The 19,380-nt window shown below is 43.0% G+C and overlaps 1 protein-coding gene across 4 annotated transcripts in view; it reads right to left on the bottom strand.

Moving 5' to 3' along the window:
• The window catches only part of LOC134337883 (endothelin-converting enzyme 1-like), a 333,269-nt gene that overhangs the window by 7,681 nt on the left and 306,208 nt on the right, over nt 1–19,380 (bottom strand). For all 4 annotated transcript variants that reach the window (XM_063033200.1, XM_063033203.1, XM_063033202.1 and 1 more), the window contains 5 exons: nt 18,104–18,207; nt 16,028–16,138; nt 7,743–7,810; nt 1,940–2,130; nt 521–616 (listed from right to left, as the gene is read on the bottom strand). In XM_063033200.1, the coding sequence (XP_062889270.1) occupies nt 521–616; nt 1,940–2,130; nt 7,743–7,810; nt 16,028–16,138; nt 18,104–18,207 (570 nt within the window). The remainder of the gene's footprint in view (nt 1–520; nt 617–1,939; nt 2,131–7,742; nt 7,811–16,027; nt 16,139–18,103; nt 18,208–19,380) is intronic.

The following is a 19,380-nucleotide window of genomic DNA, read 5'->3' as shown; positions in this document are numbered from 1 at the left end:
TATATGTGCTGGAATGCGAAGGTGTCTACGCTCCCAGAACGCTGCCGAACCTCCAGCTATGCTTTGACACTCCACTTTGGGCTCTCCAGTGAGCAAGTAGTGGAGCACATAGTTCAGGAACTTTTGATTGGAAACCCTTTCCAACAGACAGTCTCACATTAGATTGGTGCAGGAACATTACTTCCTGTCATTTGACTTGAAGGATTTCTGCTTTTAGTTTTTATGCATACATAATGTCCGATTGAAAAGAAAGACATTCAGAAACATACGAAGTATTTGCTATGGGTCTCACACGCCTCCACAGTGAAGGACTGTACATGGGCCAATGGGAGATGCTGATGAGAAAGGTGTCACTCAATCAAAAAGTAATTGAAGAAGCAAGGTGTTTAAATATTAAAGAACGAGACCAGAAATCTAAGTGGAGATATCTGTGGAAAATGGGATTTAGATCCTGACTGAAAATCTAACTCTGTCTATATTTCTTCGAAACTTAAGCATACTTTCACTGGATGCAACTCACCTGGGCAAATCCCAGGAAGAAGAGCTGTCGATTAGTGAAGTCCAAGGCAGGCAGAATCATCTCTTCGCCATTCTTTTTTACCCAGTTCTCATAGGCCTGAAAAGCAAATTTTTATATCAGCTTGTGAATTGACCTTATATAACGAGTTAATTCGAACAATCCACATGGCATCTTATCTCAGAATCAGATTGAGGATCTGGTTTATTATCACTCACATATACACAACTCTCTCTAATTTGTTTTTGGAATAGCCACAATGGATTTGTTGAAAAGTTCTGTCTGAAGTTCTGATTTCAAAGTAAATTTATTATCCAAGTTTGTACATATAACCATACACTACCTTGGGATTAATTTTCTGGCAGGCACTTACAGGGAAAAAAAGAAATACAACAGAATTTTAGTAAAACTATACATAATATAGTTTCAGTCTCTCCAAATATAAAGTATTTGCCAGTTCTCTCAGCCACAGATCGTACAGATCGTACACAGAGCCCATTTTCATTTTTGGAAGTATATGGGGCCCTGTATTGGACTTTCTTACGGGGTGAGGACTGAGGTTTTTTGGTGCGGTGCATCTCTGCTGTGTATCTTTACTTTTGCCTTTACATTTATCTCCCTTTTGCAGTTAATGTTTTGGGCTGAGACCGTCAAGCAGGACTGGAAAGGAAGGGGGCAGAAGCCAGAATAAGGTGAGGTGAGGAAATGTACAAGCTGGCAGGCGATAGGTGAAACTAGGTGAAGGGGAAGGTGGTTGAGTGGGGTACGGGATGAATTCTGATGGTGGGAAGTGGTAGGTGGAAGAAGAATGAGTCTAATAGGGGAGGCCAGTGGACCATGGAAGAAAGGGTAGGAAGAAGAGGGGCACCAGAGGGAGGAGATACGCACGTGAGAACAAGAGAACGGGTGAGAGAAAAACCAGAATGATGAATGGAAAAACAGAGAAGGGGAAAGAGGGAGAAAGAGGGAGAAAGTAAGTAGAATCAGTTCAGAGTAGTGGTGATTGAAGTTATCCACACCTGAAAAGATCCATGATGAATGCCATATTACAGAAGTTACGGGTATATATCAAATCTTCATCACTGAGAAACCAATCATCTGTTGGCCTTGAAGAACACAACTGAGCTTAAGCAGTGCTTTCAGCTCGTGGCAGTGTTGTGGAAGAGTTCAGTGAGGGTCTATGCCCAAGTTTGCTTCCCCCTGGAAACGTGCCTCAATAAGCTGATGAATGGTGCAACTCAGTCCAGAGAAGACTTCGATGGCATTCTTCGGTATAGGGTTAGCATTTGCACTATAAATACATGGACGCTACCCCATCTGGACATTCAGCTATATCCGACACATTGAAACCTATGACCTAATGGCCCACAACCAAGCACTTCCCCAAAGCTTGGTCCATCTTAGTGGACTGCAGGTACTCACATGGTAAGCTGCTTTCAAACCACCATTATCAGCGATATTTTCATCTAGCGTTTGCTTGCCATTCACGTGCTCACCGTTGATTACATACTTATTGTACTGCTCAGCTATGCACTCGGTCTGATGTTTGAAGGCCGCGACTGAGGAGTTCTTCCACCAGGGCCTCATGTTGCCGTTTTTGTCGTACTCTCTCCCTGCCAAAAGACACAAACAATTAGAATTAAAACATAGGAGCAGAATCAGGCCCTTTGGCCTATCGAGTCTACTCCATCATTTAATCATGGCTGATTTATTTTCCTTCTCAACCCCATTTATCCTTCCTTCTCCCTGTAACCTCTGACACCGTATAATCAAAAACCCATCAACTTCCACTTTAAATATACCCAAATGACTTGTTCTCCACAGCTGAGTATGGCAATGAATTCCTCAGGTTCCCCACCCTCTGGATAAAGAAATATCTCCTCATCTCCATTCTAAACAGACATCCTTCTTTTCTGACGCTCCTGAGAGAGAAACAAGCGTTACGATGAACTGCCAATGCCACTTGTGGTGAATAGATTTGACTGAGTGAATAAGGAGAAACTGTTGGAAACATTCAATTGGTCAGACTGTCCATAGAAAGGAAAACATGAACCTTGCTTCTCCCTCTGCAAACATTGCAGCATTGTGTGCAGCCGGTCAATATTCTCTCCACTACACATCTATAGAAGTTTGTTAAAGTTTTCAATGTCATGCCAAATCTAAAGAAATAATGGCACTACTGTGCTTTCTTCATAACTCCAGGTCAGGTCCTCCAAAATAATAACAGCGAGGAATTTAAAGTTGCTGACCCTCTCCACCTCTGATGCTCCGATGAGGACTGGGTCATGGACCTCTGGTTTCCTCCTCCTGAAGTCAATAATCAACTCCTTGTTCTTCCTGACATTGAGTAGGAGATTGTTGCTGTGGCACCACTCAGCCATATTTTCAATCTCTTTCCTAGATGCTGATTTATCACCACCTTTGGTTCGGCCCTTTGACAGCGGTATTGGCAGCAAACTTGAACATGGCATTAGAGCTGTGCTTAGCCACACAGTCATAAGTATAAAGCGAGTAGAGCAGGGGGCTAAGCACACAGCCTTGTGGTGCACCTGTGCTGATGGACATTGTGGAGGAGACGCTGTGCCAATTTGAACCGACTGGGGTTTCCAAATGAGGAAATCAAGGACCCACTTGCACAAGGAGGTATTGTTTTGCTGGTCGAAGTGACCATAGATGGCACTGAGGTCACATTGAAGCAAAGCCCTGTTATCGCCTATGTCACTTGATTTTACTTTGTAAGAGGTGATAGTGTTCAAGTTTAGCCACAGCACCTGGGAATGCTTCATTGATTCAGATTTAGTCTGGAATTGCCACTTCACCTGTTAGATGGCTTTTTGGAGATCGCACCTGAACCTCTTGTAACTTTCTTGGACACTGGACTTGTATCCCTCTAGCTGGGGCGAATTCTGAGTGATTTTGTGGGAACACACTTATCTATAACTGTTTTAATAAATTCCGTGACAATCATTATGATCCACAGTTGAGTCTTTCAGCACGACCCAGTCCACTGACTCAAAGCCATCCATAGCTGTTTTGCTATCTTCCACGAACATCACTGGAGCTTTGTTCTTTAGGCTTTGCTTGTATCTGTGTATAGTAAAACTCCATTAATTCCCCAAGACATGTTTTGGCCTTTGACACAAGGTTACTCAAAATTGAGATCTATATACAATCTTTTAACATGCTTCTGTTAATTCCTCTTTAATGTAACCAAATTATTATACAGTTCTAAACTAGCAAATTGGGAGATATATTTTACAAAATAAAGATTTTATCGATACACTGCTACTGAAGTCAGTATTTCTCCACAAGTTTAGAGGATTTTTAAAGTTAATGAGACTATTTGCTTCAAGCAGATTAGAATCAATTAGTGATTAGAAATTTCTTTAAAATAGGTTTTGCTTTAAACCTAAACAGAAAATGTGTCTTTCTTACTAGGTTTTATTAACAAAAGAAATCGGCACATATAAAATTGTGGAGATTGAAATGTGACAGACATTCTTAACAACTTCTAAATTCATCCTATATCAAATAATGGGTTGTTTGTACACTTTATGCTATTTTGTTTTTTGATCTAGTGATGCTCAAATAATTTCAAGTTGAGAATGACTCAATTTTGTGCAGCATTTAAGTTTATTAATGAATATTCTTGTCATCTTATTATTCTGCTTATCTTTGTCGTTTGGTTTAAAGCAAAATAGCAATATAGCAGTGATAGAGAACTTTTATATGAATCAGAAACAATGTTTATTTATTTATCGAGATTCTGGCCCTTTGAGCCACGCTGCCCAGCAATCCTGGCCGAACATGGGACAATTTACAACGCCCAATTAACCTACCAACTGGTACATCTTTGGGCTATGGCAGGAAACATGAGAACCCGGAGGAAACCCATGTGCTCACGGGTAGAACATAGAAACTCCTTACGGGCAGCAGCCTGGGGAATTGAACACAGGTCGCCTGTCCCGTAAAGCGTTGTGCTAACCACTAGGCTACTATGCCACCCATATTTTTAATATATATACACAGCCCATATCAGCAACAAAGAAAGTAATTAGGAAACTATTAAAAATGAATGCAAAAATCTGTAAAGTCAGAAGTTCAGAGTAAATCCGGAACAATTTTCTGCGATGTGCAGAAAGTCGCCTATGATTGCTGGCACCATCTTGCTATATGATAGGAGAAAGAATTAGTAAGTGTCAGGATTGATCTTATCGCTGACACAAAATTTCTGACCACATAGATCTTTCTTAACTGATATTTCTAATGCTCCAAAGTATAATCTCACACAATGCAAACATGTATAAAAACCTAATTGTTTAAAAATCATTTTACTAAAATGCCTCATTTTACTAAAGCTTGTCACGTCAGGAATTTTGAAATTGCCATTGCTTTATTATTGACACATGTACCGAGATACAGTGAAAAGCTTGCCTTGCATACTGAATGTATAGATAAATCCAATACACAGTGCACTGAGGTAGTAGACTGCAGAATAAGGTGCAGTGCAGGTGATCAATAAGGTGCAAGATAATAACAACACGGATTGTGAGGCCAAGTGTTCATCTTACTGTACTATTTAGTAATCTTATAATAGCTTTATTGTCACCAAACAATTAGTACTAGAACGTACAATCATCACAGCGATATTTGATTCAGCGTTTCCCACTCCCTGGATTACAAATCGAAAGTAAATATTAAAAATTTAAATTATAAATCATAGATAGAAAATACAAAAATGGAAAGTAAGGTAGTGCAAAAAAAACCAAGAGGCAGGTCCGGATATTTGTAGGGTACAGCCCAGATCCGGGTCAGGATCCGTTCAGCAGTCTTATCACAGTTGGAAAGAAGCTGTTCGCAAATCTGGCCGTATGAGTCTTCAAGCTCCTGAGCCATCTCCTGATAATAGCTTAATCAATCACTTGTTTGATCGCTTAATCTTTGATCACTTTTATATGGACTAGGAAACATAAGAAAAATGCTAAAACTTGTCAGTAGGTCTGTTGACAACTGTGGGTGGAAATGTGTTATTCAAGGTTGATACTGCTTGGGATTTTTGCTGTTCGCAAAAGGCCTATGAAGTGATCAGTGAAGATTAAGATGACAGGGGACTAACAAGAAGTCAGCTCTGCCTGAGTGCTGGACAAATTCAGAGCCGATAATCTATTTATATTCAGAAGTGAAGTCCCGTGAAGTGAATTAGAAGCATTTTCAGTATTTTAATGTTGTTTGAAGTTTTGTACAAATTCATGTAACTAAATCTGCTTAAATATGCCATACTCTGTTCACTTCTCTGCCAACTGGAGCATCTGAATGAGTGAGACACTGACAGTCAGCTCAGCTTTACTGACTAATCTACGGCAGGTGGAAAACAATATTACAAATATTGAAATGGTGTTTGGACGATTTAAATGCCATTCCAGATAGACAGGAAAAGCAGGATGTCTGGACCGGAGGTGAGGGTCGGGACAATTCCGCTTGTTCTTCTGCAATGTTAACTCCCCTCTCCATGGCGCCGAGGCTGTGAAGCTGCTCCAGCTGCTACGCACTTTGTGTCTGTGAGCTTTATGGTGATTTGCCCTGCCACCTGATGAACTGAGACCAAGGCTATGGGCCTACTCTGGTTGCTCTGGGTCTATAGACTCCATTTTGTTCTGAATGCTTTTTACATGATTTGTTTTGTTTTCTCTTTTCTATGTTTTGGGTGTTGGTCTTTTTTCAAAATTGGGTTCTTTTTAGTTTCTTGCTTTGTGGCTTCCTGTAGGCGGATAAATTCCAAGGTTATATAATTTATACATTCTTTCATACTAAATGTATTTTGAATCCTTTGAAATGCTGGAAATCAGAAATAACTTTTACTTGCTGGGAGTTTCCAGCATTTCTGCTTTGAGGTGTGACAAATAAATATCATGAAGAGACAGCTATATTCAGTCTCAGTCCCTGCTGGGAGGCCAACAGACAATTCCCAGAAAAGGAAAATGGCACAAGTGACCAATGCTTTGGAATGAACTAAGGCTGAGCTGGATTCTTAAGGTGGCCCAATCAAGATTCACCTCCACGCTTAAGATTCAAAAATAACTTTGCTCTTCAATATAGGACAGGTAATAAACAGAATTCACACTCTAGCGATTTTATAATGAAACGGAAGCAGTACTGAGTGAGTGCTGCACAGTCAGTTTTCACCTAAGGTGTTAAACTGAAACCACAATGGTCATTGCAAGTGGGTCTGAAAAAAAACCACACCATTTCATTCCGTAGATGAACAAACAAATTCTCCCTGATATTTATTCTCAACCACCTTAATTAAAATAGCATTTATTTCACTACTACATCATAATTCCTTAGATCTTGCTGTGCAAAAATAATGTGCTTCCAGTTACACCAAATAAAACTTCACTGGTTTTAAATCAAGGTGAACTTGGATAATATTATTTCAATTGAACTTAGTTTATCTGACTTGTACATTTGAAACTCCTCTCCCCCCTCTCTCTTTCTCTCCCCACCCCCTCTCACGTAACCTGCGGATTCATGCATTCACCAGCAGGGGTCAGTGGATCACAGGCATTGAATTTGGGTGTTGAGTATCAGATCTACTTCAGATGTCTCCATGGCTTCCTGAAAGGGGAGCATCCACAGCTCAGATGAGCTTGACAGGAGAGCTGGAAAGTAGGAAGAGCAGACCATGCAGCCTCTCAAACTTGTTCCGCCATCCAATAAAATATTTTCTGAACCGCATTTGGATTTTCATTCCTCGGTTTCTCATCTGTAAATGAACCAGCTCCACATGAATTCATTGAGAAAGCGGGAAAATATTCCAGATTTCTTCTAGTGAAATGAACTGCTTTCTGTCAACACCTCTGGACGATCCTGCCCTCGTCACCCCTAGATGGCTCCACCTGCCACCAGAAGACACAGTCTCTAACAATGCTATCAATTTCTTGAATCATCTTAAACACTCCATTTCCTACACTTGTGGGAATAGAGGTCCAGCCTGCACAGATCCTCATTACCTCACCTGATTAGAACCAGGATCACCGGTAAATCAAAGAAATTAGAGCCCAGGCTGTGCAGTGGTACTCTTGTGGTCTCCAATGACAGACACAAGAACACAGCAGACATATTGTAATTCCCCAGATCCAGCACCAATGCGAACTGCCTTCTGTCCTCCAAGAACATTTTAACTGTGAGATCCCAGCGATCCATAAACACATTAAATCCATCGTACCTTGATCGTCAAATGCATGAGTTAGTTCATGTCCCATAATCACTCCGATTCCACCAAAATTTAAAGACCTGTCAAGAGAGAAGAAACGGCTCTTGTTAGGCACTGGACAGAACATCTTTATCAGGCCATTGACTTTCTGCCCATCGAGTTCACGGGTTTTTACTGGTGATCAGGGCAAGGCCGGCTGCAACAAATGACAAGAAGCTAAGTGAGTGGGGTCAACTGGAGAAATGTTGCTTAGAGTTTAAAACAAAACAGCATACTGTAAGAGGAAGGGTCAGGCAAGGGCAGGTGGATGGGGTGAGGAGCAGGCTGTTGAGGAGTGGGTGGGGATGCAAATCCATAGCTATGGAAAGAATAAACTAGAGCAAACACTAGAAATGGAAGCATGATTTCTAGACATAGCTACCACCCTTTGGAAGTAATGTGTAGGACCACACATCTAGGAAAAGCAACAGTCTTGACAAAACTCAGTCTAAGGTGGATGAACTGAAATCTTCAGCTTCTCTCAGTGGTTTTGGAACACCATACTGTGTATTTTTAACATGGCCTAAGGTTACCTCTAGGGCATGTTCCTGACCAGAGAGGAAATTATTTTTCAAAGACCCAGATAACATTAGAAGAGGGAGAAATTACTTAAACATGAAGCCTATGTGGTTTCGGCCCCAGCTGGTTCCTTCCAAGTCTTAGTAGCAAAGTTCCCACAGTTTCCTGCTTTGCTCGTTGCACCTCAGATTTGATTAGTGTCAAGTTAATGGTCTACATTTACGGTGAGCTGTGACAATCACAAAAGAGCTTTATTTTGTGTTCACACATTAATTGGCTGAGTACCAGATTTGATAAATCGACATAATGTGTACACCACCAAACTGCCTGAACACACCGTGTCTTCTGTTGCCGTTCTGTTCACTTTGATTCACTCTGAAGTAATCTGCCCTCTGCAAAAGTTCCTTAAAAAAAACACGTTGTGTGAAATTGAAGGGCTACGTGCTGATTAGATCCCTTTTCACAACCACTTGGCTGAGCTCTGCTGCTAATTGTTTATGTTCTGAAGTCTGGAGTCTTTGTTCCCCTGTGTCAGCTTGCCTACGCATACACCATTCTCCATAACGGATGTACTCTTCCCTCATACACATTCACTCTAGTGATCCTCTTCTACCCACGAGTCAACTCGGAGGCCAACTTTTTCTGCATCACATCACATGCAACCCTTCTCACAGATCCTATTTATATGGAACCATGTAAAGTTTAGGTTTGTAAGCAAGTAATTCTGCTCAGTAGGTCAGTGCTGGTGTTTATTCGTCGTGGCTATCCCTTGACGTTGAGGATGATGGTCTCCCTTCTGTTGATCTGCTTATGGGCTCTCAAGTGGCTTATGAGTCCAATCTTGGCTTTGAAAGTTCTTCCGCATTCAGGACAGGTAGTTCCAGATGGCAGATCGGGCTTTGGTTGTTGCTGCCTCTCTTTCCACTTTCTTCTAATTCTGCTGGCTTCGAAAGTTGCTGTTCCTTCTCAGATGATGGCTTGCCAGAGTTTCCTGTCCTTGGCATTGGTTTCCTAATTGTTAATGTCGATGTTACATTTCTTCATGTTGGCTTTTAAGACGTCTTTGAATCCCTTCGGTTGTCCGCCTCTTTTATGCTCGCCTTCTTTAAACTAGGAGTAGATTTTTTCGGCAGACGTCTGTCCTTCATCCGAACAACATGACCGCTCCATCTTAGTTGGTTCTTGATGACGTAGGCTTCAATGCTTCTTGTTTTTGCTTCATTTAGCACACTGACATTGGTTCTTCTATCTTCCCAGCTGATATTTATTCTTCTATCTTCCCAGCTGGTGTTTATTATCTGAGTTTCTACTGACCAATGTATCTTTCTATCTATTTCTCTCTTCCCTCTCCCACCCCACTAACCCAGTGTTAACTAGGTTCCCTTGACAAGGTTGCAATGTCATTTCCTAAACTCCGCTGGTTTCCCACCTCGCTCTATGTGAAAAGTTTCTTCATAGAATTATTATTAACAATCTTATATGACAAGTTGATCCCATCCTATGTATTAAACCATCTTCTCCAGCAAATCCAACCTTAAATTTCTGATGACCTCTATCAGATGTACTATTTTTCAGAGCAAAGAGAGCTTTAGTTGCAAAGCTTTCTTTGTCACCCACTTCAACAGCCAATTTCAATGCTCAATCTGACATCCGATCTTTAAGTCCCTCTGCAACCCATCATTTGGATAGTTTGAAGCACAATGTCGAATTGAAGAATAGCACCAAGAACAGAACCCAGATGACGAAACGACAGTTACACTGATGGTGAAGGTTGCATCCTCATCCCCCTGCTCTCTATACACTCACAAATGTGTAGGCAGCTCCAGCTCTAACTTTGCAGACGATACAACCATAGTGGGCCATATCACAAATAATGATGAATTGGAATCCTTCCGGTCAACATAGCACCTATGTATAACGCTCTTTTAGTTGACATCTTCTGGATAGATCGTAAAACCATATATTTCACTTCTTTGATGTATTTTACATTTGTTTTTCATCTCGGTTGTGGTTCTGGAACTGTTGGTGCCTGTGATTGGCAGTTTGGAGATTGGTTGGGTGTTTCAGCACTCTGCAGACTCAGAAGATTCCAGGAGGCAGAGGCAGAGGCAGCAAGCGTGGCCAGGCTGTGGGATGGGTCCCGAGCCAATGTTTGACTCCATTTTGCTGACTGAAGCTTCCATTGTTCGCCATTTAAAGTGATGAGGGAGATTGAAACATCGAGGCGAATGCGGAGGTTTGGAAAGTGTTTGGGTGTTTCAGCGACCTGCAGTCTGCAAGAGGATTCCGAGAGGCAGAGGCGGTGTGCGCAAACTTCATGGTGAGAAGGCTGCAAGTCGGGGCGTGAGCTGATGTTCAACTCCATTTCGCCAATTAAGGTGACAAGAAAGATTGAAACATCGAGGCGAATGTGGAGGGTGAGCGCTGGCTGCCTGCCTTTTGATCGTTGGGGACCTCAGGTCACAGAGAGGACAGAGCCTGCTGTTGTGCCCAGAGAATGTTGCCCAAGTTTTCTGAGTTTTGCATTTGGACTTGGACTGTAGACTTTATTTTCAGTTTGATAGTTTTTTTATATTCTGTGTTTTTCGCCTAATCGTTCTCATATTTTTGTGTGCAGGGGTGGGGATTTGAGGGGCAATGTGCCTGTTCAATTTCTATTTGTTATTTTGTGTGGGGGCAGGAGGTGAGCTTTGGGGTTGATGATCATGCTGCTGTTCTCTTTCTTTCTTGGTTTCGCGGCTATCCAGAGAAGAAGAATTTCAGAGTTGTACACTTTGATAATAAACAAACCTTTGAACCTTTAAGTACAGGAAGGTGACAGAGAGATTAGTGACACAGTGTCATGACAACAACCTTTTCTTCAATGTCACAAAACAAAATCGCTGTTCATTGACTTCAGGAAGTGGGGTGGGACGACAGTGTACATCTTCCTGTCTACATCAATGGTGCTGAGGTCGACAGGTTTGAGAGCTACAAATTGAACTGCATCAATTGCCTGCCCTGGTCCAAAAATGGCCAAGAAAGTATACAGTGTCTGTATTTCCTCAGAGGCTACAATATTCCACATGACATTCTTTACCCTCGCCAATTTTTCTTGTTGCATCGTAGAAAGTGTAATGCTTTGCAACTCCCAACCCATTAAGCTAATTAAAAGGAAGAGACGGGGAGTCTGGAATGCAAGTATAGCTTCTGATTGCATGTCAGTATTGTATGTTCTGCTGACATTGCTTACAGTGCACTCTTTAGACTCTGGACAAACCTTTCTGCCAAGCTATTTGTAGCTGGGTGTGCGGTGTAGATGTAATATATCTCATTCCATTCATTTTTAGGAATGACTGAAACTGTTCTGCTCAAACTGTGGTCCATTGACACGGACTAAGTGTTCTGGAACACTAGTCCTTGAGAAGAGGAATCTCAACACAACAACAGTGTGGGATAACTTCTGGCCACATTGTAGCTGCATCCACTGCTACAAAGAAATCTGTGTCCGTGAATGGTCCGATAAAATCCACATGAATCCTCCGCCAGCGTATTGCAGGCCATTCCCAGGAATGGAGAGGCACTGCTCTTGGCACCCCACATCATGCAATGGCAATGGATGACCAGCATGTAGTTCCAGTAACACTTCAGCTCTCAGTCTGGATGGTGTAACAACTCTTAATCCCCACATCAGACGACCTCTATCAAGGGCAAGTTCATCCTGGTGCTGGTAAAAATGGGGGAACTGGGATTTCTGCTGCACATTCCAGTCCTTTTTGGTTGCCATGTAGACCTGAAACGATGTGGGGTCTTTGCTTGTTTCCCTTTGGATCATCTCAGCTGTAATTGTGAGACTTCCAATTTGTGTTAGGGAGAATACATTAAGAGGAGTGTCCTCTTTTGTAAAATTTTCAGGGGTTTCCTTTTCCAAGAGTAATCAGGACAACCCATCAGCATTTCCCTCATTAGTTGTCCTCAAGTTCGATCTTCTAATTGTGTCCTCCAAGAAACGGAGCCCATCTCTGCATTTGTGCTGCTGCTGTTAGTGGAGCGTCCCTCTGTGGATTGAAAACATGGCTGATGATCAGTAATGAGGGTCAACTCTCTCCCATACAGGCACTGGTTGAAATGGTTTACACCCCAAACCAAACTCAAGGCCTCTGTCAATCTGTGTGTACTTTTTCTCTGTAGCGGTAAGGGAATGTGATGCAAAGTCTATGGGGCATTCACTTCCATAACTCATAACGTGATATGACGGCACGCATACCACAAGGTGAGGTCTCACAGGCAAGCTTCACTGAGTGAAATGGATCATAATATGTCAGTACTGTGTCTGACGTCACCATTTCCTTTACCTTCGTAAAAGCCACCTCACACTGTTTAGTGAATTGCCATTTCTTCCCGATTGTAATAATGAGTTCAAGGAATGGAGCACTGTCGGCAGATTTGTCAGGAACCTGTTGTAGTAATTGATAATTCCTAAAACAAGGACCACAGTTGTGGCCCTTTGGTCTTGGGGCATCCACCACTGTTTGAATTTTCTCAGGACATTGGGCAATCCATGTGTGTTGAAATTGCGACCACTGTCAGTGATGCTTGGTTTAACGAACTTACCCTTGCTATGTCATGCTCTGAGCCTAAAATCTTCTAATCTTTTTAATACTGTCCTTAGATTTGAGATGTTGCTTGTCATCCTTACCAGTAACAATGATGTCAACCAGGTAACAAGGAGTGCCTGGACAGCCTGGCAGAACCTGGCCCATAGCTTTCTGCCAGAGTACAATTGCTACTCCAAAAATGAGCCTATTATAGCAATAAAGCCCTTTGTGAGTGCTTATGGCAAGAAACACTTTTCATTCTTCTTCCAATTCTACTTATAGGTAGGCCTCAGCTAAGTACAATTTGCTGAAGTTTTTTCCTCCAGAAAGGTTTGCAAAGATGTCCTCTATCGTGGGCAGAGGCCATTAATCTACTTTCAGATCTGGGTTGCCATAGAACCTGACAGACCCATCCTTCTTGGCTACGGGGATCACTGATGTTGTCCATGGGCTCCACTCAACCAAAAGGAATTCCTTCAGCCTCCATCCGAGCTAGCTCACTGGCTGCTTTATCATGGGTGGTATAAGGAACTGGATGACTTTGCAAAACTTGGGTGTGGCATTTTCATCTAACACTATTTTACCCTTGATTTGTCTCAGTTTTCCAATGCCGTCCTTGAACACTGCTGTGGCATCATCCAGTACCTTTCTTGTTTAGCTTTCAGTTGACTCTATTGCAGGGAATGCAAGTGGTGGATGGATCTCAAATCAAGTTGCATTTGTCTCAGCCAATCAATGTCTCCACAATGCTGGCCCTCATAGAAGCCCAGTATGGTTTGCTGGTTGTCGTATTTCACTGTTAAGAATGTCATTCCCACAGGAATGAACTTTTCTCCAGTGTAAGTTCTTAGGTGGATACCTGCAGGCTTCAGTTCAGTTTCTTTGAAATGCCATTCAAACTCACTTCCTGGAATGACTGAAACAGTTGAGCCAGTGACCAATTCCATTTTAATTAATTTGCTGTTCACTTCCGGTGTAAGCCACATTGCTTGTCTGTTATTAGTTTTCACATTGTAAATCGCAAGGCTAGCCAGTCCCATGTCACTCTCATCATTGTCAGAATTTTCATTAACAATATGCAGATTAGTGCTCTTTTTGAAACTACAGTTTAACTTTTTATCTTTTTCTCTTTCCTGTCCAATCCATTTAATTTGTCTGTCTGATATGCTCTTTATATGTGTCCTACTTGGTCACATTTTCTGTAATTTTTGCCTTTAAATCTGCATTGGTCTGGTGTATGTGAGCCCCTGTCACAATAATAACACGATTTGTTTGTCCAGGCCACTTCCAGTTTGGACATTGTGATTTTGTTCATGCTCACTTTCATTCCTGACTGCAACTCAAATGCCTTTCTGTCTGCTGTTTCCATTGATACAGCTATTTTAACTGCTCTTTTAAATGCGAGCTGTGCTTCAGTTAGGAGCCAGTTTTGAATGTTATAATATTAAGGCTAGATAAAGTGGATATGGAGAGGGTATTTCTAATAGTGGGAGAGTCTAGGGCCAGAGGACATAGCTTCAGAAAAGAAGGACATCCTTTTAGAACAGATATAAGAATATCTTTAACCAGAGGGTGTGGATCTGTGGAATTCATTGGCACAGGCAGCAGTAGAGGCCAATGCATTTAAAGTAGAGGTAGATAGGTACTCAATTAGTAACGGTATCAAACGTTATAGAGAAAAAGCAGAAGAATGGGATCGAGGGAAAACAAATCAGCCATGAGTGAATGGCAAAGTAGACTTGATAGCCCAGATGGGCTAATTCTGCTCCTGTGTCTTATGCTCTTATGAATTACATCCTGGCAACTGATTGAGAACCCCTTTCCAGAAGTACATGGCTTAATTTGTAACCCATTCCGTTAGCAACAACACCATAAAACCCTTCCCTAGTTCTTTGTTACAGCACCTTAAAGTCCCAGTTCAACTGGTTTAGATCAGCACATTTGCAAATTGTAGGGCTAAGCATTGTCTATTGAATCATAGTTTATGGGACCTCCATCAATAATCTACCTTGTCCCCTCATACTTCTTATCTACTAGTTGGTCTTGCTAAACACACAGTCAGTTCCCACATGCACGCTAACAGCATCAAACTCTACCCAACCACAATCTAATTTTATTGCTCCACTGCCTCTGCATTGGCAGCATGCTTGTCCAGCTCAAGTTGAAGCAGGTGGGGCCCATTTGACAGTGATAGCAGAGTTGATGGGGGAGCATAGTCTGGACTCCTACCTGCTCTGCTATTCAATAAAATCATGGCTGTTGTCCTGCACACACCCCATATCTATTGAGTCCCATAAGTAGATGGGTCATGCTTAGGGACCAGGTCTGACAGCAAGGAGCACCCAATGTTTGGATGATTTAAGCGCTGGGTCAGGGTGTCGGGGCCAGAGGTGAGGGATGGGCTGGTTCAGCTCGCTGTTCTATGAGGTTTACTCGTCTCTGCGCTGAACTGAGGCTGTGGTCTGCACTGACTTTCATAAACTTCAGTTCTGAGTGCCATTTGCTTAGTTTTATTGTTTGCACAATTTGTTTTTTTTCTCTCCCTCTGAGTGCTCAACGGTCTTCTTTTGTTTGAACGGGTTCTATTGGGCTTCCTTATTTTGTGCCTGCCTGTAATGAGACGAATCTCAAGGTTGTATAATGCAAACATACTTTGATAATAAATGTACTTTGAAACTCTACTGCAGGTATTCTCCCATCAACACTTTCACTTTTCATGACAATGCTCACTAGGTGGAATGGATTTCCAATTTTAAGGCTGTTACCTCTGTTTTCAAACCCTTTGTTTATGGACTGCGAGGAACAGATATTAACCAATGACTGACTCTGAGAACTGGCACACATTCAATGGGTTGAATGGACACTACCAATATCATTTTATTTTCCCTTATTTCAAGAAGAAAAAATCCGTGTGTGTGTGTGTGTGTGTGTGTGTGTGTGTGTGTGTGTATATATGTGTGTGTCTGTGAGTGTGCACGTGTGTGTTTTGTGTGTGCATGTGTGTTTTATGTGTGTTTTGTGTGTGTGTGTGTGTGTGTGTGTGTGTGTGTGTGTGTGTGTGTGAGTTGGTGTTGTGTCTGTCTCTGTGAAGCCGAGCTTGTGATTGTGCACGGATGGGTCCTCACTCACTTTAACCCAGTCCTCGTTATTGTTCACACTTACTTGGGGAAATCCTGAGAAAAGTATGGAGCCTGGAGAATGCCTGCCGGGAACACAATCACGTTCTTTGTTGGGGAGTAGTAGGCATTGACGGTGGGAGGGGTCATACTCCACCTTGGGGAAGAGAGTCAGAGTTAGTCTCAGAAACACGGCAAGAGAGCACAGAGAAGGCCGAGAGCGTTGGTCGGGAGTTCAGGTAGGCAACGAGGGAGCAAGGTTGGGCACAGCGTCTGGGGTACCTACAGTGCTGACATTCACCACATGGAGGAGCTGCTGGTCAGGTGAACACCAACAGGCAGCAGCTGAGAGCTCCAGGACCTCCCAGAGCCCTTAACAACAGTTCAACTCCCCTCCATGGACAGACCACTGTGACTCCAGCAACAAGCCACTGAAACCTCTGGCCCTTCCACCTAGCAAACCTCTTCACACTTCATGCATGAGGCTCTTCTGACTTGTCCTGGCTGATCACTACTCAGGTTCAGTTCTGCTTTGGGCCTTGCCACTGAGGTATTTTGTGGCTGTGCTCATGCAAAGGCGATGCTAGCTGGTCACAGGTTTAGTGGCCTTTCCAGATGCTGTCTGATTTCTGAGCCCAAGTCTTCTGGTTTGATCCATTATACTGGAAACAGATAACGAGCTTTGGATTTGCATTGTCACTTGGCGTCTATCAAGTCTACCCGTTTCAGTATGGAAATGAACCCTGATTATACCACCAGCATACACAACACACAGGAGGGGTCTTGGACCTGAAACGTCGACTGTTTACTCATTTCCATAGGGGATAGCCAGTGGATAGCCAGTGCCTCTTCCCCAGGGCACCACTGCTCAGTACAAGAGGACATGGCTTTAAAGTAAGGGGTGGGAAGTTCAAGGGGGATATTAGAGGAAGGTTTTTTACTCAGAGACTGGTTGGCGCGTGGAATACACTGCCTGAGTCAGTGGAGGAGGCAGGTACACTAGTGAAATTTAAGAGACTACTAGACAGGTATATGGAAGATTTTAAGGTGGGGGGGTTATATGGGAAGCAGGGTTTGAGGGTCAGCACAACAATGTGGGTCAAAGGGCCTGTACTGTGCTGTACCATTCTATGTTCTATGTTCTATAGGTGCCGAGTTCCACCAGCATTTTGTGTGTGTTGCTCAAGAGTACCAGCATCTGCAGAACCTTTTGCGTCTCTGATTATATCGGGCAAGTTTGATTTCACTTCCTCTGAAGTGACCCAGAATGATCCGGGACAGTGAGAGGGGTGGAGTGGGGTTTGGGTGAGGGCGGAAAGGGGCAGAGTCAAGGGCTGTCCGTGTCCAGGGCCTCTTCAACTCACTTCCCCGGAAATGCATCCCTGATCCGCAGCACTAAGTGTCCTATCTAGTCCTATCCTCTGTGCTTTACTGCTTCGGAAGTTCCGGTCCATTAAAGTCAATGGGAATTAACGCTGGAGAACCATCACAGCTGGCAAAGATGCCACAAAACACGTCTAGTCTTATGAACCAGGCATGGACTTTCAGGCAAGTTACAGCTCTCATCATCCGCCTGTCGGTCCACTGCTCACGTGGGGATAGTCTGATTCCTAAATGGACATTGAGCCCTTGGACACTACCTGACTTTTTTTTAATATATAGTATTTTTGTTTTTTGCACGACTTTTAATCTGTTCAATATTAGTATACTGTGGAGCAGTAGAGCTACTAGGACTTGATGTTGCAATCCCTACGGTAAGTCTATTTACTATAATTATTACTATTTTATTTTGTTTTTTTTCTTCTATACTATGTATTGCATTGAACTGCTGCTAAGTTAATAAATTTCAGGTCACATGCCGGTGATAGTAAACCTGATTCTGATTCTGATTCATGACTGGCTGGCTCACCAGCAGCTCCTACTGGCTAGCGCAGCCACATTAGATGAGGCTAGAACTAGCACTAGGAGGTCAGCACTGGGGGACACAGCAGTTCGAGGCAATCACTTTCTGACCAGTCGGACAAGTGAGAGGAAGGCAGCTGGGAACACCCGATGTCTGACCACGGGGAAACACCGAGACCTGTCGCAGGCACCATTGCTTGCAGGAGGGCGAGGTACTCACTGGCCCTTGTTGGGAGGTTTCCGCAGCTGATCGGCCATGACTCGCGTGGAGAAGTTGTAGAACTGCAGCACGTTTTGGAAATAGAAGTCAGGAACCACTTTATACTGGGTGAAAACAAACAATGGTCTTTCAGCAAACAGACAACATCACTCAATTAACCACAAATGAAAGCCAAATCCACAAACCACCCTCAGAGCAGAAAAATGCTGTAGAAATAAACTTGTGGATACATGGCCGCATGCTAGAGCTCCCACTGAGAATATCCTGCAAGGGGCACTAGAAAACCCTGGCTATTCAGCCCCTCAATAACACCCTATCCCTCAATCAATTCAAGAATAGTCCGTACCACTACGGACTATCCTTCGCATGATACTGGAAACAAGCCCAGGGTGGTCACAAAGCTCCACCCAGGTCTACAGCCTGCGGGTTTTCCTCTTACTTTTTGTGCGAAGGAGGGGTTGGGGGCGTTTGGTGTTTGCGAGTTTTTGTTTCTTTTCCTTTTCGTGCAGGGTGGGGGATTAACGTCTTTCTTGCAATTACTTGTCTGGTTTTCTGTATTCCATGGCTATCTGGAGAAGACAAATTTGAGTTGTATGCTGCATACTTAATTTGGTAATAAAACAAATCTTTGAACCTTTATCGTCCGTGGTGGATGAAAGGATATTAGCCTGAGAGAGGTGTAACAGGGAGAAACGCCTTTATCGTGACCTGACTGAACTGTTAGAATGAGCAGAGAAGCAGAGTATTGGGAGCTTTCAAAGAGAATTGGATAACAACACCTGGAGGACTGTGGGAGTGGGACTGATTCTCACAAAGACCTGCCCTTTATTGATGAATCAGTAGACGTTTCTATGAAATATGTTTGGCCTGATGTGGCCTTCACTATAAAATAACACAGGGACACTGCACCACGTGAGCAAAGCAGGGACCACTCACTTATCTGCTTCCTTGTGCTGACATCACCAATTAAGACCACTCTTCCTCTTTGCCCTCTAATCTGTGTCACCCATCCCTCCTCATCACCATCTCCTACCCAATCATCTCCACTCTAAACTCTCCCCTCCATTTCTTTGCAATTGTTAATCTGCCTTTGCTATCCTCTCAGTTCAATCTAGTCCAGATTCATCTGCCTCCCTCTCAACCTCCTGCCTTTGCCTGCCATCATTCCCAGTGGCTGTCTGTAAGGAAGACACATGAGAAGATTAATGGGAAAAGCAACACAGGCTTGGAAGTAACCTGAATTTGAAACTGACTGCGAGTCATTGTGGCCTCATGCC

This window comes from Mobula hypostoma, chromosome 25, assembly GCF_963921235.1.
Source record: "Mobula hypostoma chromosome 25, sMobHyp1.1, whole genome shotgun sequence".
Classification (NCBI taxonomy): domain Eukaryota; kingdom Metazoa; phylum Chordata; class Chondrichthyes; order Myliobatiformes; family Myliobatidae; genus Mobula; species Mobula hypostoma.
Note: the sequence above shows the minus strand (reverse complement) of the source record. Positions and strands in the feature narration are given on the sequence as shown.